The sequence below is a fragment of the Mus musculus genome, chromosome 10 (assembly GCF_000001635.26).
Source record: "Mus musculus strain C57BL/6J chromosome 10, GRCm38.p6 C57BL/6J".
Classification (NCBI taxonomy): Eukaryota; Metazoa; Chordata; class Mammalia; order Rodentia; family Muridae; genus Mus; species Mus musculus.
The window spans coordinates 80,823,345-80,847,337 of record NC_000076.6 but is presented as its reverse complement, the minus strand read 5'-3'; the positions used below and the strand labels follow the sequence as shown (position 1 = coordinate 80,847,337).

Genomic DNA, 23,993 nt, shown 5'->3' with positions numbered 1-23,993 from the left:
AAGCTGCCCTGTGAGTGCTGGGAACTGAACTCCAGGTCCTCTCTGAGAGCAGCTGGTGCTGTAATTACTGAGGAACCCCTCTGGGGTCAAGAGCCCCCCCCCCTTCCTTCCCTCTCTTTTGTGTTTTGAAACAGAGCCTATACAGTCCTGGCTGGTCTGGAATATGGGGCCATTTTCCTATGTTCCATTTGGGAGTGGGTGTCAGTCCTATGGAGCACAAAGGATTCTTCATACCACCAGGCACACCCGGCTGTAGTCCTCCCTGCCTAGGACTCTCTGTGTCTCCCAGGTACCCTTCAGGAGAAATGTTTGTACCTTTTTCAATGCCATCACCCTGTAACTGTCTAAACATTTATTGTTGACCACAGACAGCCTTGGGGATCCCACATACCTGCTCAAAGCCACAGGGCTTGTGTTAACCTGATTCACAGTTTATTAGGGCTCAGAGAGGGTTGTCACTGACCTGAGGATGCACAGCATTGAGCCTGCCAACCTGGGGGTAGGCTGAAGACACATGGAACCCGTCGCTTCACACCTTGATATCTGACCACTACCTTCTAGGTACATAGCGGGGGCCACTGGTCAGGAGCTGGGGTGGTACAGATGGCCTCGGCTGCTTGGAAGGTGCCACACAACTATGGCAGTCACGATCTAAAAGGGAAGAGACATAGGGCATTTCATTTCAAAATCCATTCCTGTGTATCTGGGTCCCTACTGAAGTTTGGCATGGGGACCCCCCCATGCTGTCCCCAGACCATACTGAGCATGCCTGTCCCCCAGGCAGTCACTGCCCACCCCCCAGCAAGACCCACACTTCCCCATCAGCAGGAGCCACCCTTTTCACCCAGGTGGTCCATCTCCGTGGCAACATCACCTCCGCAGGTAGTTGTAGCCTTGGCAACCAGGTGCTAACTGCTCTACTGCCTGCAAGGCTGTGACCCTCCTGCAGCTCTCCCACGCAGCCTCCCCACTGGAGTGGCTCAGAAGAGCTGCGGGGGTAGGGGTGGGGATGGGGGAACCTGCCAGGAACGCCGAGCTCAGAGAGGGCAAGAGACATTCCATGGTCACACAGCAGCTGGGTCTGGGGACTTAACATCCACCACCCTCATCCAGGCCTTACACACAAGTTTATAGTCTATTATGTGCCGGCTGAATGCATGGCCCAAGCACGTCTCTGTCCTCAGCTGACTCCCACGGGTGACACACTGGCTGAGGGGAGAGGGCAGGGGATTCCTCGGTCTTCGGAAGCTCACACTCTGTTCAGACCACCCCTGTCCAGTTTGCCATCACTTATGTCGCTAGTTCAAGTGGGAGTCTATTGGACGCCAAGCGCGTGCAGGGAGGCCGTGCTCAGAAGAAAGGGGGAAGGGCAGACATAAATAGGATGAATGAGTAAATTATAGGATATCTTAGGAAATTGCAGGGAGGCTGGGAACGGGGGACAGAAGGCGGCCGGGTGGAGATGTGAGTCAGGAGGAAGCAGGGGCGGGTGGGGCAGACGCTGGGGAAGGCTCTGTAGCCAGAACAGCATGTGCAAAGGTCCTGCAGTGGGAGCCAGACCCCCTCAGCTGTGGCCTTTCTAGCTGCTGCTCTCATCTGCAGAGTAATTAGAGGAAGGTGTATGGAGCCCCCTCGCACCCTGATGCCCCACCCCCCAGTCATTAAAGCTGTAGTCTGCATTGCTAAGCATGGGAGCTCCTTGGTCCTTGGGGGTGGGCTCAGGCTAGATGGGCAGGACCTAGAATGGGCCCTAGGCAGGCGGCCAACATCCCTGAGCCTCCCTGCATCCATCTCTGGCTTTGGTCATAGCTGTCTCCCCATGCATGGAAATCCCGGTAAACCATGTCACCTGTGGGCACTCAACAACTGCCTGTCCAGGAGTCCCAACCTCAGTGACCCAGAGAAGGGATGCAATCTGCCTGGGGTCACACAGCACAGCAGTACACACACAGGGCCAGCCTGGTTGTGGAGTTGGGGTCTACCTCCAAAGATATTGGGGGGGGCATCGGCTTCCTGCCTCTTGGCTTGGGGATGGACGTGTTCTGGGCCTCAGGCCAATGCGACAATCTGGGAAAAGAGCCTGCTTGAGTCACAGGTGGCAGAGCTGCCTGCCACTAAACCTTTCTGGAGGACAGAGAGGGCACACGAGGGGGGTGTGCTCCCTGCAGCTAGGCCTGCAGGTCACCCCTTTCCAGGGACGAAGGCAGCTGAGCCTCCAGCACACTCAGGCTGCTGGAGCAAGAAGGACAGAGCCAGATGCAGCAGCTCCACGGAATGGCTGCTCACTGAACCTCTGTGCTTGGGGACTGTTACATCCTCCCTTTCAAAGCTCCCACCCTGGACCCCAAGGCCTGAACCCCCAACTCAGGAAGTGCTAGTCTGGTTGATCCACAGGCCAACTCCTGTTTCCTTTCTGCTCAGGCTGCCTGCCACCAGGGAGCACTGGGTTCCCAGCCTCAGAAGGGGGAACTCACTCTGTAAAACAGGCTGGCCTCAAACTCCAGAGGTTCCACCTGCCTCTGCCTCCCTAGTGCTGGGATTTGGGCTAAGATTTATCTTAGTTTTAGCTCTGTGCATTGCATACAGAAGTTCACAAGCCAGAAAGAAGGTGGCCTCAGGACCCCTGGAACTGGAGTCACAGATGGTTGAGAGTTGCTATGTGGGTGCTGGGACCTGAACCCTCAGTCCTCAGCAAGAGCAGCCAGTGATTTGGCTGCTGAGCCTTCGCTCTAGCTCCTCCTCTTATGTCTGGGTTCTCTCCATGTCCCCTATGTAATGTATGCATCCGTCTATCTAATAACCACACTAGGTTGTATGTGCCAAAGTGCACAGCGCAGCCCCAGGCACATGGGAGAGGACCGGATGGCAGCAGCCACAGCCGCGGGTGGCAACTGGAGTAAGGCCGGCAGTGGAGCAGTGAGGAGCCAAGGTGGGCTCTGGGACTCACTGAGGAGCAAGGCCACTAGGACTTGGCAGAGCCGGCAGGTGTGCGGTAGAGTGCAGATGGTGGAGGCCTGTCCTGGGAGGGAGGGGACGGCGGAGAGTTGGCAATTTCCAGAACGTTCCAACGGGACAAACTGTCGTATCTGGGGGGGCCCCCAAGTATTTCTCGGTACTCAGTGTCTGCGGAGGCACTGAGGACAGGGATGTGCTAGGCACGCGGGGTACCCGGGTGCTGCGTCCCCATCTGCCCCAGACCTGCTCCAACACGTGTTGTCGCGCGCGTCCCTTGCAGCTCGCGCGCACCCTGGCCATGCGCACGGGGATGCGCGGCGGGGACGCGCACGGCGGAGCCCGGGAGGTGGCGGTGGCGGCGGCGGTGGCAGTGGCGGCCGTGGCGGCGGCTGGTGGCGGCTCCGAGCAGCCCCTCGCGCCGTCCGAGGAGGAGCCGCCCAGGTGAGTGACAGCGCTGCAGTCCGGGGGCCCCTCCAGGCCCCCCACGCGCGCTCCTTTCCAGCCCTTCTGCACCCCCCGGGGAAACTTCAGAGTCTACCCCGCCTCCAGAGATGCAGAGCCTAGGGGATCGAGGGGCGCATGTAGAGGAGCACCTGGGGGACGTGGAATGGTGATGCGCACTGCGGCAGGGGGACACCCGGTATGGAGCCGCGGCTGGGCGCCCTGAGATCCCCCGCCAGCCAGTGCAGGGCGATGCGCACGAGGTGAATTGGGGGGAGGGTTGTCTACACGCGGGACTCACACATTTTGGGGGTCTTGATCCCGTGGGGAAGGACTGGGGTGTTGGGCAGAGCCCCCCACTGGGCCATTGGGCAGGCCTGTGTCCCAGTAGCGGCCACAGCGGTGGGGGCGGCTGTCTATCCCATTCCACAGGCCAGGCCCGGTGTCCCCTGGGCACCGGGCCTGACCAGAGAGGGCACTGGGCCCTATTCAACAAGTTAAGAGGCTCAGAGCTTGGATTCCAGTTGGACACGGTGCAGTGTTCCTACCCTACCTTATGATCAAGGACTCCTAACGCCAGAGTCCCCAAGACACAGGTGTCCCTCCTCCCAGTGGGGAGTTCTCAGAACTTGGGGGTCTGATGCATTTGGGGAGCTGTATCGGTGCCAGAAGGCTTCTTGATCTGTGTAGATGGGAACCCAGAGCCCAGGCAGGGCCTGAGACCCTGTGGCTCCGGATGGCTTGGTGGGTGGGTGGGGCATCTGATGCCTGCCTTTGGTGACAGGGAGAGGCTATTAGGGATTGGAACTTGGAGACTTTTAGCAAGAACAGAAGTATCAGGCTGAGGGTAACCCAGGAGGGCTCCCTGGAGGAGGCACTGGGCTGCAAAGGTTGTAAGAAGGGTGTTAAGAGGTGAATGACATGAGGTAGAGAGGCTCAGGTTGGAAGCAACATCCCTCAGGGACTTGAGGATTCAAAAAGCTCAGCCCTGGTCCCTTCACCTCTGAGCTGCAGGGGAGGCTTAGAAAGGTGTCAGTTCCCCCTAGGGTGTTCTTTCGACACAGACACCCAGATGATGCGGAGCAGGAGGAAGAAGACACCCAAGACGGGGTGGGAGACTCAGTGGGGGTCTCCTCAGCTTCCTAATTGCTCTTCTGTTCCTGGTTCCTCCCTACAATTAATACCCATCCCGGCAACCTCCTCCTCCCAGGACCAGGGTATCAAGTCCAGATCCACCCAGGTCCCCACCAGGGAAGCTAGTTGAAGAGTCCCTTTGTCAGCTCCCACCCGAGTGGCACGCATGCGCGTCCGGCCTCAGTGTTTCCATCTGTAGAGTGGGGGTGGCCGCTGCCATCCACCCCCAGTTGCAGCCAGGCACGTGATCGTGCCTGAAGGGTGGGAGCATACAAGGTCCCAAAGCCAAGGTTTTTATGCCTCTTCCCCCGGGCACGCCTGACTCACTCCCAGCTCACCAGGTAGGAAGCCTTTTAGAACTCTTTCTGAGCTACTGCGTTCGTTCGATGTGGGCAGCCCGGGTGAGCCGCCCACTGCCTCCCATGTCAATCTTGAGCTTGAGAACAATGAGGAGTTAGGATTTAGTAAAAACAGAGCTGGTGTGAGACTCGATTTCTAATGCTCACAGGTGAGTGAGCTGGGGTGCCCTCCACACCGACACCCAGATGATGTGGGGTGGGAAGAAGAAGGCACCCAGGACCCCAGGACGGGGTAGGAGGCTCAGTGGGGGTCCCCTCAGCTTCCTGGGTGCTCTTCTGTCCCTGATTCCTTCCTACAATTGACACCCCAACCTGGCAACGACCTCCCCCCAGGAGGTCAAGCCCCGACCCCCCCAATCTCCTTCCCCTCCCATGAAGGCCACCATTTCTGTTCTCGGGGCTAGCAGATGAGCAGGCCCAACATATATTGGGGATTAAGTGTTTGCCAGTCTAGAACCTTCCTCTCCTTCACTGCTGTGGTGGGCGGTAGGGAACCCACCACTCCCCTCAGGCACAGGCTATTAAGGAAATTGGGTCAGGAGCCCCCCACCCCCAAAACAGTGGCCAGGGACCCATGGCAGATGGAGGCTAATTAGGCCTTAATGAATTGTCATGGATTAAAGGCCCAGGAGGGCTGAGATCTAGGACAGAGAATGTACCAGCCCTGGAGGTGGGGGCTGGGAAAGTGTTCCCAAAAGTGTACCTCAGAGAGGGGGTGCTGTGTGGGGGTGTGCCAAGCCTGTCCTTACCCCAATTTATCCCTACACTCTTATTGTGGAGAGGGGACCCAGGGGCGAAGGACAGGAGGCCATTGAAGCCTGTCACCCCCAGCACACAGGCTCATCTTTCCAGGATGGGGCCTCAGTGTCTCACAGCCTAGAAGGACCCAGGATTCCACAGCAGTACTCTGCCTCCCCTTAGGCTAAATGCTTCTTTGTCTGTAGTCAGAGAGTTCAGAGGCTGGGAGGAGAGACCTCTGTTTTCCAGACTGTCACATGGGTATAGGCCTTGGGGGCCTCTAGCTGACCCCTACAGTGTGGCTTTGGCAGGTGTTAGACCTCAGAGCGAGGAGCAAAACCATCCTTCCATCAACAAGAAACAACGCCTGGCTGCCAGGCCACATACCCCTCCCTCCTTCAAACCCTGGTGGCTCTGGGCGCAAGTTTCCCAGCTGCTGGAAGAAACCACTACCTGCCACATGCACACACTCCCTCCTAAGACCCAGGCTGGCCCAAGGGACAGGGGACATCCCCAGCAGTGTCATGGTGTGGAGGTCCCACAGGCCTTGGCTCACAGCCCCTCCTCCCTCCATGGATCCAGGACCACAAGATCTAGGAGTCTTTCTGCCTCACCTTCCTGCCTGTTTCCTTCCCACAACTCCAAGGTGACGCTGGGCCCCTGAGAATCCAGGACAGTCCTCAGCTTGGGCCCATTGGCAGTGTCCTGTCTACCCAGGAGGTAACCAATCCCCACCACCATGGTCTCATTTCCATTAAGACTGAGGTCAGCAGCAGGCATACTGCAGGTGTCTACTTAATGCTTGTTGAATGAATGAATGAATGAATGAATGAATGAGAGTGAGTGAGTTGGAGACCTGCTCCTAAGCAAGGCAGCACCTGGTGGAAGCGTCTAGAAGCAGGCCAGTCAGAGGACAACACCCCAGCGCTGGGGTCCCGTTTGGCCTTCTGCAAATTGGGAAGCTGAGGCTGGTGAGAGATGAACAGCTTTCTGCCCACAGAGACTTGGATGAGCAGACCCTGACCCTGGGCGTCTGGACTATGTGTGTGTGCAAATGTGAACACAGCCCTGGAGGGCAGAGGCTAACTGATGGGAGTCGGATCTCCTCTAATACCGTGTGGATGCAGGGATGGAACTCAGGCAGGCAGGCGTGGCGGAGAGCGATTCACAAAGCATATGTAATCAGCTGCTCTCCTGCTCTGTATCTCTTCCTGGCTCCCTATTGTCCCAGGCTGAATGAGAATACCTTTGCTCCATCCATGCATGGGACAGGGTGTCCCGATCCCTCGGTGCCACCCTTCACCATCCTGTAGCCCTGAACTCGCTCTCTTCTGAAAGGTTTTCCAATCCTTCAGTTCATTTATTTGTTCATCTTTTTTATGTCTGCTCACCCTCAGGGAACTACAGGGACACAGTAGGCCACCTGGTGTGGGAATACCATGATAGGAAGTGTTCAGAATGGGAGAATCAGATGTGGATTTGTGGGTAACTGGGGGCTGGAGAGTGGGCGGGGTGAGGGAGGTGTCATCTGAGAATGTACTTAGAGACCCTGCAGGTCTGTGTGAAATCACGGACCTCATCCCAGGGTGACCTGAGCTATGGGTTGGGAGGACAGTGACTGGGCAGGCTGGACCCTGCAATCAGGCCCTGCCAAGGCCGTTGTGGTGGCTTCTCATGCATATTAATGAGTCGTGTCCTTGAAGCCTTAGGCTTGGCTCTTCCTTCCACAGAGTCCATACTGGGCTTGCCAGACCCCTGAAGCCCACGGAGAGCCACCTTAGTGGTGGAAGCATGAGCCAGCCCAGGCAGTCCAGCACCAAGGGTTCCACCGTGGTGGAGTGAGAGAGAAGCCAGAAGATTCTAGATTCTGCTACGTGAGGCAGCTATCCTATGGTCAGGTGCAGAGCCTCAGAGGGGCCTTTGGAACAAGTTTCCCTTTTAGCCGAGCAATGATGGTGCATGCACGCCTTTAATCCCAGAACTTGGGAGGCAGAGGTAGATGGATTTCTGAGTTTGAGGCTAGACCCCCTGACCACGCCCCCAGACCGTCAAGGGCATTCCAAGGGGGCTCCACTCATGAGCCACAGTCCAGCTTTCTCTTCCTGTTTTTCTTTCTTCTTCTTTTTTTTTAATTTTAACTTTTAAAACTCAACTGGGGTATGGGTTTTTGTTTTGGGTGTTTGGGTGTTTGTTTGTTTGTTTGAGACAAGGTTTCTCTGTGTAGCCCTGGCTGTCCTAGAACTCACTTTGTTAGCCAGGCTCACAGAGATCTGCCTGCCTCTGCCTCCCAAGTGCTAGAATTAAAGATGTGAGCCATCATGACTGGCTAATTATCCCCCAGATTTATATATTTATTTTATATGTACAGTATGTTGCCTGCATGTCTGACTGTGCACCACATGTGTGTAGTGTCCCAGAAAACCAGAAGAAAGTGTCAGATCCCCTGGAAATAGTTTCAGGGTTTGTGAGCTGCCACGTGGGTACTAGGAAACAAACCCACCAGAGCTGGCAGAGCTCTGACCACAGAGCTGCCTCTTCAGACTCCTTCCCGTTTTGTTGTTGTTGTTGTTGTTTTGGTTTGGGTTTTTTTTTGTTGTTGTTTTGTTTTGTTTTGTTTTCGAGACAGGGTTTCTCTGTGTAGCCCTGGCTGTCCTGTAACTCACTCTCAGGCTGGTCTCGAACTCAGAAATCCGCCTGCCTTTGCCTCCCGAGTGCTGGGATTAAAGGCTTGCGCCACCACACCCGGCTGTCCTTCCCGTTTTTTATTTTGAGAGAGGGTCTCACTAAGTTTCAGGTTGTCCTGAAATCCACGATCCTCCTGCCTGAGCTGCTAGGGCAATGGGGTAACAGGTGTGTGCTGCCACTCCCAGCAATGTGGAAAGTCTCTTTTTGATGGAGCTAGCTACCAGCACCTGGTGGAGTGTCAGTGGGAGTAGAGAAAAGCAACCCCTTTTCTTGGCTCTCTGTCCCTGGAGGTGGATTTAGAGGAGCCCAGGGTGACTCACATGACACAAGGCCAACAAATGACTAGCCAGTTCTACTGCCTTTCCTTTGTCAGCCATTGGGAGGCTGAGGCAGAAGGATTGCTGACAGTTTGAGACCTGCCTGATCTCTGGTGTGGCAGAGTCTACAGCAAGAACAAAAAAGCCACACAGTAGTCCAGTCCTCAGTGGGGGACACATTCAACCAGGGGTCAGGACCCAGAGAGATGGCTTTGTGAGTCACCCTCCCCCAAGGCCACTGAGCAAGAGAGGGGACAGAGAAACCAGCCTACCCAGCCACCCCAATTCCTAGTGCCCTGGACATCCTCTCCCTGTCTGCATTCTTTAACTGGAGGAGCCAGTGATCGCCTCCAACCCTACAGCAATGCTCAGGTTCCTAGTACTCCTGCCGGGGCATCCACTGTCCCTCTCACTGAGAAAACCCAAGGTGGGGGGATGCCTCCAGGCTCCCACCCTGACATGCCACAGTCAGCAAACACCCGAAAGGGGCAGGTAAGGTCCTGCAGGCACACAGCAAGAAGTGTCAGGGTCCAAGCTGAAAGCTGGCAGTGGCTTTAGACAGCTGCCCACTCTTCCCCCTCCCACCCCACCCCTGCAGCTTTTCTGTCACCCTGCAGAGGAGATGACAGGGCTGGGCCTGCCAGGAGAGGTTAGAGTTGAAAAACTAGGTCACCCTTTGAGTGGCCCCTGCTGAGCTGGCTCAAGAGATCTGCTGTCCCTGCCCAGTGGAGTAATTATAGAGAGAGCACTTGCTGGTAGCGCCCTGGAGGGATCTGGTGGCGGAGGTTTGACAAGCTGGGGCCAGAGAGGGTGCAGGGGCCTTCAGCATCAGCTGGGGAGGCAGTGGTTCAGTGGTAGCAACCTAGAGACACTTGACTTATCTGTACTAGGCACTTTCTGCCAGACCTGGAAGGTCTTTCTAAACCTAGCGACTCCGGAGGCAGAAACAAAGATCGGGTGTTTAAGACCACCCACATAGATGGTTCCAGGCAAATCTGGGCTACCTGAAGTCCCACTTCAAAACACCACATGTGCAGCAAAGTCCACGAGGTGCTGTGGTTCAAGGACTAAGCACTGTGCAGCTGGTAGGACGCTGTGATGGCGATGGATCAGTCATGAGGTGCTGTTGCACAAGCCAGAAGACCCGAGTTCAAATCCCCACAGAGAAGCTGGCACGAGGGCACAGTATTTCAATACTGAAGAAGTAGGAGGACCCCTGGGCTCGTGGCTGAACAGCCTAGCCCAAACATCGGACTTCGGGTCCCACGGACAGACCTTGTCTCAGACAAGGTTGAGGATGACTGCAGAGGACTTCACCTCTGGGCTCCACACAGGTGAACACAGCACAGAAAGACAGAGAAAGTGAAGACAGGATTCAAGGGAGGGACTCCACCCCTGACCACGCCTCCTGCCCTTACTAGGGATTCTATGCAGGAGCTCCATGCTCAGCCACACCCCTAGTTTCCTCACTGGGGGGATCCTTGGCGGGGCTCCACCCCTGACCACGCCCCCAGCCCCCTCACAGGGGGATTCCGGGCAGGGGCTCTCCTTCACACCTGTGACTTCCAGGCCCTCCTCAAAAGCCTGGCATACTCAATCGCCAGGGCTGCCAGTCTGCTCGGTGCCGGTAGTCTTGCCTGGGGGGCTTCAGCTGTTAACATGCCATAAATAGCTGCCTGGCAGATGGGAAGCTGTGTTGCAAAAGAGGCCAGGCAGTTCAGTCCAGCTGTCCCTCTGCCACCTCAACCCCTGGGTCTGGGCTACAGTCAGGCTGCCTGAAACACTGGTCCAGCCTAGTCAGGCCGGCACTACAAGATGTCTTAGCATCTATTGGCATGTTTAGCCCCCTGCCCACTCCCAGTCACCACCAGTGTTTCCATTAGCCTTCATTCCTGTCTTAGAGCATCTGGCTATTCCTCAGTCCTAGCTAGAGTATTTATCTCACAGCCACTGAGGGTCATCACGACTCACCAGTTGTGTCTCTGCAGAAGGGGAGTTGTCCTCTGTCACAGTACCAGACTCTGGACAACCAAATTCAACAGTGTTTACTAGGCCTGGCTCCTCCGAGGTGTCGGGCAGGAATCTTCCTGTTTCTCAGATTGCAGGAGTGTTTAAGCAGTTTGCTTTATCACCCAGTTTTGCCTCCATCTTCAAGGGTAGCCTCAGCTACTTACCAACTGGTTTGAGGCCAGCCTGAGCTACAAGGGAACTCGTTTTAAACTTCGTCCACCTGTTCTGGGTGTTTCATGGAGTCCCACTATGTGGCCTTCCAGTCCACATGGTCTCAGTGACCACTACATGGTCTCTCACTGAGCACAATGTCCTCAAGGGTCCTGCAGATGTGTATCAGAGCCTCATTCCCTTTCATGGCTGAGTAGTAATACTCCAACGTGGATGACCCCCACTTGTTCTGCTGTCTATCCATGGGCCCTTGTTTTCTATCATGTGTACTGTCACTTCTGGACATCTGTGTCGAGATTTGCTGGGTGTGTTGTCATGGGTCAACGTCCTTGTGTCTAGCTGGGCACCGTGGATACTGATAAAGTCTATCCCCCTTCCCATTCCAGCTGTCCTGGACTATGCTGGCGTGGCCCTAGGCCCCACACCTTGCACCATGACCTGCTGGCTGCACATGCTGGGCCTGCACTTGCTGCTGCTGCCCACAGCGCCCCTGGCCGCAGGCTGCCCCGCACGCTGCGAGTGCTCCGCATCCACCCGCACTGTGGCCTGTGGGCGCCGCCGGCTGACAGCCATCCCCGAGGGCATCCCGGCCGAAACTCGCATGCTGGAGCTGAGCCGCAACCGCATCCGCTGTCTGAACCCTGGGGACCTGGCCTCGTTGCCCACCCTGGAGGAGCTGGACCTCAACCATAATGTGATTGCCCACGTGGAACCTGGGGCCTTCGCCAACCTGCCCCGCCTGCGCGTCCTGCGTCTCCGTGGCAACCAGCTGAAGCTCATCCCGCCAGGCGTGTTCACGCATCTGGACAGCCTCACGCTGCTGGACCTGAGCGAGAACAAGCTGGTCATCCTGCTGGATTTCAGCTTCCAGGACCTGCGCAGCCTGCAGCGGCTGGAGGTGGGCGACAATGACCTGGTGTTCATCTCCCGCAGGGCCTTTGCGGGGCTGTTGGGGCTGGCTGAGCTCACGCTGGAGCGCTGCAATCTCACATCACTGTCCCCGGAGTCGCTGGGTCACCTGCGGGGCTTGGGCGCTCTGCGCCTGCGCCACCTGGCCATCGCCGCCCTGGAGGACCAGAATTTCCAGAAGCTTCCAGGACTCTCGCATCTGGAGATCGACAACTGGCCGCTGCTGGAGGAGGTGGCCCCGGGCAGCCTGCGTGGGCTGAACCTCACGTCGTTGTCCATCACACACACCAACATCACGGCTGTACCGGCCGCTGCGCTGCGACAGCAGGCCCACCTCACGTGCCTCAACCTGTCGCACAACCCCATCAGCATGGTGCCACGCGGCTCCTTCAGAGACCTGGTGCGCCTGCGTGAGCTGCACCTAGCAGGAGCCCTGCTGGCTGTCATCGAGCCGCAGGCCTTCGTGGGGCTGCGACAGATCCGCCTGCTCAACCTTTCGGACAACCTGCTGTCCACACTGGAGGAGAACACATTCCACTCGGTGAACACGCTCGAGACGCTGCGCGTGGACGGCAACCCGCTGGCCTGCGACTGTCGCCTGCTGTGGATCGTGCAGAGGCGGAAGACCCTGAACTTCGACGGCAGGCTCCCCGCCTGCGCCACCCCCGCCGAGGTGCGCGGCGACGCCCTGCACAATCTCCCCGACTCTGTGCTCTTCGAGTACTTCGTGTGCCGCAAGCCCAAGATCCGGGAGAGGCGGCTGCAGCATGTGACCGCCACCGAGGGCGACGACGTGCGCTTTCTGTGCCGCGCTGAGGGTGAGCCCGCGCCCACGGTAGCCTGGGTGACGCCCCAGCACCACTCGGTTACGGCTGCCAGCCGGGGCCGGGCACGCGTGCTGCCTGGGGGCACCCTGACCATCGCGGACACGCGGCCCCAGGACAGTGGCACCTACACATGTGTGGCCAGCAACGCCGGGGGTAACGACACTTATTTCGCCACCTTGACCGTCCAGCCGGCCGCCAACCGGACCCAGGGCGATGGGCACAACGAGACGCAGGTGGGCGTCCGGTTCCCGCTGGACCTCACCACCATTCTTGTGTCCACCGCCATGGGGTGCATCACCTTCCTGGGCGTGGTCCTCTTCTGTTTTCTGCTGCTTTTTGTGTGGAGCCGTGGCCGCGGACAGCACAAGAATAACTTCTCTGTGGAATATTCCTTCCGTAAGGTGGACGGTCCGGCGGCTGCGGCTGGCCAGGGTGGTGCGCGCAAGTTCAACATGAAGATGATCTGAGCTGATCCCACGGTGGGTTGTGTGAGCCGGACCGTTCAAACCTCTGTCCAGTCCCAGATAATTTCCACCTATGCATATTTTTCCCAGGGGGTAGGCATGGAGGTGACTGCAAGTCAGCTCACAAGCAAAACTTTCTCATTTTTGTAGACATCTGCAGGACTGTTTTTGAGCAGATCACATCTTTTGCAGTTCCTGAAGTGTTTTCTAAGGGTTTCAACGTGTCTTTCCCACCCTTTGCTGTGGCTGCTGTGCTAAGACACAAAGTGGCTGGGGACACTCAGGGTCCATGGTTTCTTATGCAGGTGCAGGCTGTGGCCCCAAAGTCCAGGGTCCTCCCTGTGCCCTTACTCAGAAGTCACGTCCCCAGATGCCTGGGGACACAGGACACACCGTGCTTGCAGTGGCTGTCTCCTCCGCTCATTGTGACCTGTGTCTCATACAGGGCCCAGGACTGCAGTAGGGACCTGGGAATGCACCAGCCCAGCTCCTGTCCACCGCTGCTCGGGTACCCAGGGCTACCCCAGACCCTGCAGAGAGGCTCACAGTCATCTCGGGAGCCCTGTTCCCGCCACTTTCCATCCCACCAGGAACTTCAGGCCCAGGAGGCCACCTGCCAGGAGAAGCCATGTCCCCATGTCCCCTAGAGGTCCCTCCACCCTGCCTTGCCATACTGGACATCTGCTTGCAGGAGGGCTGGCTGCCCTGGGTCCTAGGAGTGCCTCTCAGGCCACCACATCCACTCTGCTGCTCTACAGGGAAAGTGGACTGCTGTAGGGGTGAGCAGGCAGGGCCAGTTGATTGTGACAAGGCCAAGTCATGATCCACTAGCCTACCCCATCTAAGTTCCTCCCCAGTGTCACCTCTGCCTGGTCACAGTTAGGACACCGTTGAAAGAAGGGACAGAGGGCATTTTGTGGGACTTGGCCAACTGACCCCCTGGACATATGGTAAGACAGGCTGCAGCTCTTTTCCCACCTGTCCAGCTGTAATGTCTGTGGTCCACTGGGACCCTGTGTCTTCCTTTACAGAACAAGTCTGAGCCTGTAGCCTTTGCCCTGTGTGCCCTCATGTTTGTGTCCAGACAGGAAGGAGGCAAACCTAATGCAATGAGAGACCCAGATCAAGCTTGGCTAGTCTGAACTGGACTGGGAACACGGGGACCCTTTGGTCTTGCGCCCCCCCCCCCGACTTTCCCATCACATACAAACTGATTGACAGGACACGAATGACTGGGTTGACTGGCATTTTCAGACTCTATCCCTGAGTCTGACAAGATGGACCTCTTTGTCCTGGACTGTCCTCTTAGCCCCTGTTGCTATGGCAACCCCAGGGCCCTCAAAACAACAACCAACGAAATCCAAGTGCCTTTAGAGTTATTAAAAGACAGAAGGGGTGCACTCCCGGCAGGGTTAGAGTTCACAAAGTGTCAGAACATTACATCGGGGTTCCCCAGTCCCAACAACCTCTATCCTCACCTGCTGTGTTTGACTGAAATCCAATTAAACAAGCTGATTTAATACAAAAGTCAGACGTTTAGATATTATTATTCCCATAGAAGGGGTGGGGTGGTTGTTGGAGTGGCTGGGTCCCTCCTTTGAGGTTGGGAAGCTGTGTGGCTCTGATAGCTAGGGTGACCTGGGGGAGAAGCTGCGGGCGGCAGAGTCGGTCATGATGGTCACGGGGATGCACAGGGCAGCCCAGCACTGGAGGCAGGACAGGTGGCCAGCTTCAGCTATGAACAAACGGGACTTAGGGCTGAAGCTGGGGCTCACCTCCCATGCAGGTGGCCGATTCTATCCCCAGCACCTCAGACACTTGGTGTTACCAGCAGGTGTGTGACAGTGATTTTTCCCATGGCCAAACAGCAGGGCAGGACAGGGCTGGGAAGCTCACTGAGGACAGTCCATGTTCTCTGGATTAGACAGAGGCACCGGGACTTCCTGAGTGGCCCGCCAACAGGAACCCAGGGAAGCTAAGGCCCAGGCTGAGCTGCCTCTGCCGGATTCTTCCCTAAATAGAAGTCACTGGAGCACTTGGCTAAAAGACCCCAGCCTGCATTCTTACCATTTATTATTTGAGCCATTATTTTTTAACAGAAATTTATGTAGCCCAGGCTGGTCTCAAACTTACTATGTAACTGAAGCTGACCTTGAACTCCAGATTCTTGCGCTTCCCCCCACCCCCTTTGGGGTGCTGGGTGACAAGTGAAAGCCACCATGCCCATCTTTGCCCCCCCCCTGCCCCTGCCCTAGGCCTGCTCACTTCAGAATCTCACCTCCTGGTTTCTGTTCCCACAACGTTCCATCCTCCAGGGTGCTAGAGGTGAGGGGTAGTCCTGGGAAGGTCCAGCTCCACTCTGGGTCTGGTTTATCTGCCTAAGTCTGGCACTCCTCTTTCAAGGGGTCCTGGGTTGTTGCTACAGGCACCTGCCCAGCTTAGGGGCTGAGTTCTCTGGGACTGGAGGGTCCTTGGAGCAAACAACTTCAGTTTCCAACCTACCTGTGTACATGCACTGCGTACATGTGCCCCCACATCCCCAGGACAGCAAGAGCAACTCTAGTCACCCACAGGTAGCTACTGAAATAGCAGTTCCTTTCTGGCCAGTTCATCTCACCATCTGCAGGCAGCACTCAGGAGACTGGCTGGAGCAGCTCCCTGGGCCCAGAAAGAAGCCTGGGCGCTCACTGTTCTAGGCCAGAAGGCAGAAGCTCTGTAACAGGGGCACTTTAATGGTCCAAACAAGAAAACATATTCCCAACTTGTGGTCCGAGCCTGTTATCCCAGCTATTTGGGATACTGAGGCAGCCCCACCTAGAAACCCCAGCAACGGGGGACGGGGGTGTGGTCAGAGGTGGAGCTCCCACTTAGAATCCCCTGTGAGGGTCTGGAGGTGTGGTAAGTGGAGAGGGCCGGCTTAAAATCCCCTTGAGGAAGCTAGGGGCGTGGTCAGGAGCTGGAGGCCCTGCCTAGAATGCGCCAATGAGGGGCTGGGGGCGTGACCAGCATGTGAAACCCTGAGTTTATCAGGAGCATCACAAGTCAAGGGCTGGAGAGAGCTCAAAGGTGAAGTGCATGGTTAAGAGCTGGCTCGTTCGGCCAGCTGGAGATTGGTCAGTGGTTAAGAGTACACACAGCAGACTTTGGCCCAACACAAGTCTGTTAACTCCAGCTCCAGTTGCCCATCGTTTTCTCAGGCAACTCCACGCACATGGCACACACGTACTTGCACATAAAATTAAAAACAATAAAAGTAGCCAGGCATGGTGGTGTTCACCTGTAACCCCAGTACTGGAGAGGCAGAGGCAAGTGGATCTTTGTGGCTATCCTGGTCTACACAGCCAGTTCCATGCCAGCTAGAGTTACACAGTGAGACAGACTGTCTCAAGAGGCAGGAAAGTGAGAGATGGGGGCGGGGTGGTGGTGGTGAGCGCAGGGTCTTTTGGTTTTGTTGGGGAGGCCGGCAGTCGGGCTGGTCACTTAGCAGCCTCTTTGCTCCTGCTACCCAAGGAGGCTACAGGGCATATGTCTGCTACCACCTGTACCACACCTTTTTGGGAGCATGGTACCTCCCCTGAAACGTGTTCAGGAGGTGACTGTCTCCTACCTGAGGTTTCTGAATGAAAAGGGTTGTCAAGCTCACAGGGCGCTCCTGGTCCTCAGATTATCCTCAAGCCTTTTCGCTTTGCACAGTGTGACTGTGTAAACCAGGCTAGCATGGAACTCAAGCCCTCTAGGTACTGGGAGAACAGGCATATGGCCTTGTTGGTATTTCTGAGAGAGGCCATGGTGAGGGAACACTGTACACTGGGGAACAGGGAGCATGCATCTGACCTGTCCCACAAAGCTTCAACTATCAGGTCCTTGATTGGTAATATGCCAACCCATCTGGGGTACAACACCCACAATCTCTGATTGGTGTCTCTTACACAGCTGAGTTCCTAAGACCCTGACAGCTGCTTTTGGTGTTGCAGTGTGACCATGTTGACTACAATCTACCAGGATCCCCAGGCAACCGTACATTACTACTAAATTAAAACAAAAAGAGTTGGGGTAGTGAAACATGCCCATCACCCCAGCACTCAGGAGCAGGAAGATCATGAATTCTAGGTCATATTTGACCACAAAGGAAACTAAGGCTACCTGAAAACAAAAGAGGTTGTGTTGCTGTCCCTGCTCAGGTCTCCATGAAGATAGGCAGCTATTTCTGGAATTGGACAGCAGGATGTGTGATCCCACAGTACCCCCATGTGCACAGGAGGGGGAAGATATTCTCAGGTCTGCCTGGCCACTGCAACAGTCTAACCTCGGCCTTCCTACCACCTCCAACACTCCCTACCCAGCTACTTCCACATGCTTCCTATAACCAAGTTCTCCTGGTCTGTCCACTGCTTCCTGTAGCCAAATTCTCCTGGTCTGTCCACTTGTCCCTGAGGTTGTAGGCTCCATGAGACACACAAAGCCTGCACACAGTAGGATCTCAATAGCCTAAAATGACACTACAGTCTTACCTTAGTCCCTTTCTTGGACAGAGCTTATTCTGTGTCCTAGTTTCCCAAACACACCACAGCAATGGAGGTGGAGGGGCTTACACAGCAGCAGCTGTGGGACCTGTCCTATTCCTGAGCACCCCCAGGCCTGCCAGTTTACTGGCCCATCCCCTGGTTCATCCATGCTGGCACTAATCCACTGCAAACACTAATGCCACATCTTAACTCCTATACCCTGTATGCAACCCAGTTCCACTCCTGCACTGCTCCAGTGGGCAAAGCATCCATGTCTATAGCTCAGGTAGCTGAGCACACACAGCCCCTGGCCAGCCTCTCCCCACCCTACCCCCCAAAGGTGATGCTGTTCTACCTCAGCCACTTTCAGCCAGTTGCCTGAGGAGCAGTCACAGACCCCATAGCTTCTCAAATGTCCACAACACCCCAGCCCTACCACCCATTTAAGCATAGACTCAGGAGTGACTGAACCCTCTCTGGGCCATAGCTACCAGGGGCCCAACCTAGACCCAGCAGCAGGACACAAGACACAGCCAATGAACGAGATCACTTTATTGGATTTGAGCCAGGGGAGGTGACACTATTTTTCCAGACTTCAAAGGAGACTGCTATAGCATAGGTCACCTGACCATCTTAAACAGCAATAAAAAAGTAAAATAGAAACCTTTATTTAGAATTAAAGCCAACACTTGAGTGTGACAAACACAGCATTCAGCTCGAAGAAGCACCCCGCTAATGGAGTGAGCGTTTATTCTGCACAATCACGACATGTGGACTAACCCAGGAGAGGGCACAGGGACACTGGGCAGGGCTGGCACCTAGTCCTCCTCACCCGGGTCCTCTCTCTCCAGAGTGTAGACCATGAAGCAAGCGTCGGGTCTCTTGGGGACAAGGGGATGCCCGGGTCTCACAATCTCAAAGCCAAGAAAGCTGAAGGTTCGGAGTAGGGCGGCTGTGGGAGAACATAGGGTGAGAGGTTGGGGTGCCAGAACTCCCCTCCCCAGGACCCTCCCAAGCAATACCAACCTCTGTCCTCACGGTTCTTGGGGAAGCAGATGAAAACGTGGTCAGCCTGGAGTTGCTCCTCTGCGAACTCTAGGAGAGCTGCAAAACTGAATGAAGCATGGAGTCATTAGCCACCTGTGCCCAGGCCCCAAATCCCCTACAGCCCTAAGGGGAAGTGGCCTACCTGTCCTTACTGCCCTCAGGCAGAGGTCCAGCTGGGAGCTCGATGTAGAGGCCACCACCACTCCACACCGCCCTCCAGGTGACCTGCTTGGCCTCCGTGAGCGTGGACTGGATGCTCAGGACCCTGGTCTTGTCGTTAGACGTCGGCTCCTCTGTCACATTCAGCCGCTCGTCCTAGGGGAGCAGGGTTGTCAGGTTGGCCAGCTTACTTTGCCAGTGCCAGGCACCCCCGGGCTCTCCACAGGTACTCACGGAGTACAGGATGCTAGCTGAAAGACTGTGATCCCGCTGACTGTTCCCTCGCCCACCTGGGATCTTCAGGGGTGGGTGAGGGACATCAGGAGCACCACCGAGGCCCCGGACCCAGGTTACTACAGCAATTAAGGGCAACCCTAGAACTGCAGGAAACAATGCTCAGGTGGCAGCAGCGGCAATAATTAAGTGCCCGGGCTTCCCACTCAAGAGCCATTGACAACAGTCAACCCGAGTCACTGCCCCTCACCTGTGTGACTCTGCCCCTTTTGTAGCAAGACAGGCCTCACAGGCAGTGTCATCTCAGCACTGTGGCCCATCCCACTCCATGCTGCCAATCCTCCCTTCACACCAGGTCACTCGCTCCTTCCTACCCTCTGGTCAGCAGCTACCAGTGACCCCAAAGTTCTACCTCACTAACTACTCATGCTCTAGAGTCAGACAACCCCAAGTCTCCTCTCTTCCCTACTGCCACTCTATAGGTGTCTGCACAGCCTATATCCAAAGTTCCTACCACCTATATCGACGCCCTTCCCAAACCAGTCCCCATTCTGAACCCTTCAAGTGATACCCTCCATCCCACCCACTGCAGACTTTTAACTGCCAAGTGGACCAGGGATTAAGGTCACCTCACATCATACTCACCACACCACACCACCTCCATGTCCTCCAACATAGCTCTGTGAGCCCCCAAGCCTGACCACTTCCAAGGTCCTAATTCTGACCCAAATCCCTCCAAAGTATTAGAGCCCTCAACACGCAATCACTAAATCCAACCTAAACCTCATCCCAGCTTCCCCACCTGTGACTTCCTAAACCGACACAAGCTTCTTTCTCAACACCCCAAATCTGATCCCATACTCTCCCACCAAGAAATGAGTCCTCAACATGTACCCAAGAATATAATAGGATTCCTCCCCAACAGCACCCAAAATCCCAGTATTCTGCAAAGAACTCCAAACACCGGGACGAGCCCCACCTCTACATAGCATACGATTTATTACCCAAACGCCCTACAGGTAACCACAAACACTTCGCCACCTGACATTAGAACTAGCTCACATATCCGAGAGGCAGACCCCAAATTCGAGTCTCCAATCTCTTCTCAGATCCCTCCCCAAATCTTAGGCTCAACTCACAACCCCCGAATCCGATTCGAACCCAAAATCGAATCCTACATTTTCGCGAAATGTTCCCGGTCCTCCAATCAAACCAAACCCTATTCCTCAACCTGAGACTCCCTAATTCCACTCGAATCCCAAATCCGAGTCCGCGACCCGCTCCACAGGCCCCGCCCCGCCCCGCCCCGCCCCCTGCGCGATTGTGGCCGCCACAAAGGGGCGGATCTCGCGCTGCCGAGACTTATCTGGCGCCGGAGGCCGACCCCGCTCCGGGCCTGCGCGTCCTGCGCTGCCCTCTGGGGCCTACGCGGACGCTGTTTCTGGAAGGTTCGCGGCGGCGGGGGCAGGGCTCTCACCTCTCGCTGCTGCAGCCGCCGCGGCTGTGCTGACTAAGAAGCGGCATGGTGCGGCTGGCGTGAAGCGTGGCGCTGCGTTTGTCCCCTTCCTTCTCTCTGGCGAAGCAGTGGCTGTTGAGGATCCGCTGCAGGGAGGATTTCACCATCCGGCCGCTGGGGTCCGAAACCAGCAAAAACCTCCGCTGCACTTCCCGCGCCGCCGCCGCTGCTCGCCGTTCGCAAAATGGCGCCGGCGCCGACGCCCACTTTTATATGCGTCGTCACGGCAGGCCACGCCCCCACACGCAGGCGTAAACGCAGCAGTGTGAGGCGACGGAGGAACGGGGTGGGGCCACAGTGGCAGCCCAAGGAAAAACCAAATGCGTCCCACCTACTCCGGCTTCTGATTGGCGAGAGTAAAAAGACAGACAGAAGGTTTCCGTTGATGATTAGTTGGCGATAGGAGAATCCCGGCCCCGCGTGTTTGCGTCACTCTGTGGGAGGGAAGACAGAAAAGCCAGACGCGTCCCGCCCCTACAAGGCTCTGATCGGTCAATGTAGAAAAACGGACGTATTGGCCCCTTTGAGGATTGGTTGGAGTTCTGACAAGCCCGCCCTCGAGGCTTTATGACGTGAGGCGGAGGCGGGGCTTCTGTAGTCGCCTCCAGGACGTAAACCCCCATCTAGCCCAGGCCTCAAGGCTAGGACTCTGCGCCTCCTCTAGTACCTGTGGCCCTTCAGTTTTGTCATCTGTCATCCTTTCCATCTTAACCATTATGGTCCCACTCATGGGACGCCCCGCTCCGGGAAGACTGTCAGGACATAACTGTCAAGGGTACCTGAGGCTGACCTAGGCGGTTTGCTTGGTGCCCATCCCCCACGCGGCAAAATTATTCTAATGACCTTGTAATAATGGGTAATAGATTGGGACTCTTTGTTTTAAAAGCAACTTGCTATTTAAAAGAAAATCTGTCAAAAGTTAAGTATCCCAATCTAGAGAAGTATTTTATGTCAAATTGGAATTTAAACAACTTTTCTCATAGACTCAGCTTGAAGGTTTCCTTCATCCCAACCCCCCCTCCCCCGCCGCCGCCGCTTTTTTGTTGTTGTATTTTGATTTTTGTTTTTTGAGACAGGGTTTCTCTGTTTGCCTGCCTCTGCCTCCCAAGTGCTGGGATCAAAGGCGTGCGCCATCACTGCCCTGCTTACAATTTATTCTTAAAGAATTTCGTATTCTTTTTCTCTTTATGGGTTTTTTGTTGTTGTTGTTTTGTTTTGTTTTGTATGTTTTGTTTTTGAGACAGGGCTTTTCTGTGTAGCCCTGGATGTCCTGGAACTTACTCTATAAACTAAGCTACCCTCAAACTCAGAGATCTGCCTGACTCTGCCAGCTGAGTGTTGGGATTAAAGGCCTGTGGCACCACACCCTGCTCTTTCTCTCTCTCTCTCTCTCTCTCTCTCTCTCTCTCTCTCTCTCTCTCTCTCTCTCTCTCTCTCTCTCTCTCTCTCTCTCAAGATTTACTTATTTTATTTATATGAGTACACTGTTGTTGTTTCTGGTCTTCAGACACAGACCAGAAGAGGGTGTGAGATCCCATTATAGATGGTTGTGAGCCACCACGTGGTTGCTGGAAATTGAACTCAGGACCTTTGGAAGAGCAGTCAGTACTCTTAATCTCTGAGCCATCTCTCCAGCCCCCTCTAATTCTCTTTTTTTGTGAGCAAACTACAGTGTGATACAAAGATCAGAATTCAGTAAAAATCTATCTATGGTTGTGATAAAAGCCACTCAACCTAGCTGAGGCAGGAGGATTGCTGGAAGTTCCAAGTAATCATGGACTGCCAAAAAATCCCTTGTCTTGATAAACAGATGTCCCTGTGGTGGTGGCACAAGTCTTTAATCTCAGCACTCTGGAGACAGGGCACGTGGATCTCTTCTGAGTTCCAGGCCAGTATGGTCTTAGAGGGTAAGTTCTAAGACAGTCAGGGCTTAACAGAGAAACCCTGTCTCAAAAAACAAACACACAAAACAAAACTGGCTGTTTTTCCAAACGATCTAGATTCTATTCCCATCCACATGATGATTCATTACCACCAGGAACTCCAAATCTGAGGGTCAGGAGCCCCTTCAGACATCTGTGGGACCTGTGTTGTTCTGTGCTGTTTTGTTTCTGAGACAAGGTTTCTCTGGCGGTTAATCCTGTGTCTTTTGAGACTAAAATTGATCAAACACTGCCTATTCCAACGTCAGTTTGACTTAAGCACCATCTTTCACTTCCAGGTTAAAATCAGAAATAGTTTCATTTTTGGAATACAATTTCAGTGTGAGAAGCAAACGGAGAATTCTTGCTGTTGAGTGGGCACAGATCCTGAGTGGAGACTACACCTCTGCCCTTGCCAGCTCACAGCCTCCTGTAACTCTAGCTCCAAGGAACCAACGCCCTTTTCTAGCCTCTGCAGGCACCAGGCAGGCTCCGATTGGCTCGAGTAGGCTACATTGGTCAGAGTAGACCCTGTCTTTGGACAATGGGAAACAATGTTAGATCTTTCCACGTGAGGGCTGGTGAGACGGCTGAGTGGGTAAAGGTGCTTTCAAACAAGGGTGGAAAGCAGACCTTGATTGCAGGAACCCAGAGAGTGGGAGGAGAGAACTGAGCCCTGACTGTTGCCCTCTGACCGCCACACTTGTGCACACAAACAACAAAAACATAAAATGTAACAAAATAAGAAACTCAACCAGAATCCCATCAGTTAGTTTAAGGTTTCTGTGTTGGTGTTGGGGGCAGGAACCTCTGCTGAAATTGGCAACAGAAAGTTGAGAAAAGAGGAAACATTTACCGGAAATAGGGCTGCTCTCCCTCTCCTCAGAATTTGTTTTCATAAGCACAGTGCCCCAGTTTGCAGGCACTCTCTCCTGCAGCAGGGAGTTTGGGTCCAAGCTCTCAAGATCCCCCAGCTTATGTGCTGCAGGGCTTGGAGCCCAGGGTTTGAGAACTCTAGAAGAGACTTTCATCCCAGCACACTCCACTTCACCTCACTGGGGATTATAGGTGGAGGCTCCACTGTTGTTGTAGATTTTTTTAATTAATTAATTAATTAATTAATTAATTTTTGGTTTTCCGAGACAGGGTTTCTCTGTATAGCCCTGGCTGTCCTGGAACTCACTCTGTAGACCAGGTTGGCCTCTACCTCAGAAATTCCTCTGCCTCTGCCTCATGAGTGCTGGGATTAAAGGTGTGGGCCACCACGCCTGGAGTAGATTTTTAAAAACTTACTTTTTTTTAAAATTAGGTATTTTCTTCATTTACATTTCAAATGCTATCCCAAAAGTCCATCAGACTCACCCCCCTAAAACTTACTTTTAATAAGGGTTCTTACATATTTTAACATCTCTTCTAGCATACCACCCACTAGAGGGAGTGGAAAAGAAAGGTTATTAGGACAAGGGAGGGAAGACCTGTTTAGAAATAGAAATAATTCTTTGCACACCTTTAATCCCAGCACATGGGAGGCAGAAGCAGGCTGATTTCTGAGTTCAAGGCCAGCCTGGTCTACAGAGTGAATTCTAGGATAACCAGGGCT

General features: G+C 54.9%; 2 protein-coding genes and 1 non-coding gene across 8 annotated transcripts; 1 reads left to right on the top strand and 2 right to left on the bottom strand.

The window, feature by feature from the left end:
- Nucleotides 1-3,298: 3,298 nt before the first annotated feature.
- Nucleotides 3,299-14,537, top strand: Lingo3 (leucine rich repeat and Ig domain containing 3). Of its 5 annotated transcripts, none has more exons than NM_001013758.2 (2): nt 3,299-3,396; nt 11,197-14,537. In NM_001013758.2, the coding sequence occupies exon 2, from the start codon at nt 11,244-11,246 to the stop codon at nt 13,011-13,013; it is 1,770 nt and encodes a 589-aa protein (NP_001013780.2). In that variant the 5' UTR covers nt 3,299-3,396; nt 11,197-11,243; the 3' UTR covers nt 13,014-14,537. The 5 variants fall into 5 exon arrangements, with proteins under 5 accessions (NP_001013780.2, NP_001346675.1, XP_006513686.1 ...); NM_001359746.1 differs by lacking the exon at nt 3,299-3,396 and adding an exon at nt 3,540-3,659; XM_006513623.3 differs by lacking the exon at nt 3,299-3,396 and adding an exon at nt 3,741-4,871.
- Nucleotides 14,538-18,047: 3,510 nt separating this feature from the next.
- Nucleotides 18,048-20,682, bottom strand: Oaz1 (ornithine decarboxylase antizyme 1). Of its 2 annotated transcripts, none has more exon segments than NM_008753.4 (5): nt 18,048-18,467; nt 18,542-18,627; nt 18,705-18,877; nt 18,956-19,101; nt 20,433-20,682. In NM_008753.4, coding segments are annotated over 5 exon segments (684 nt in total). In that variant the 5' UTR covers nt 20,579-20,682; the 3' UTR covers nt 18,048-18,333.
- Mir1982 (microRNA 1982) lies at nt 18,468-18,541 on the bottom strand. Its single transcript, NR_035503.1, has one exon. It is a non-coding gene; the product is annotated as a microRNA 1982 (primary transcript).
- Nucleotides 20,683-23,993: the final 3,311 nt, after the last annotated feature.

What these genes read in the sequence shown, in the direction of transcription:
- Lingo3 (NM_001013758.2), top strand. Translation starts at nt 11,244, where the DNA reads ATGACCTGCTGGCTGCACATGCTGGGCCTGCACTTGCTGCTGCTGCCC.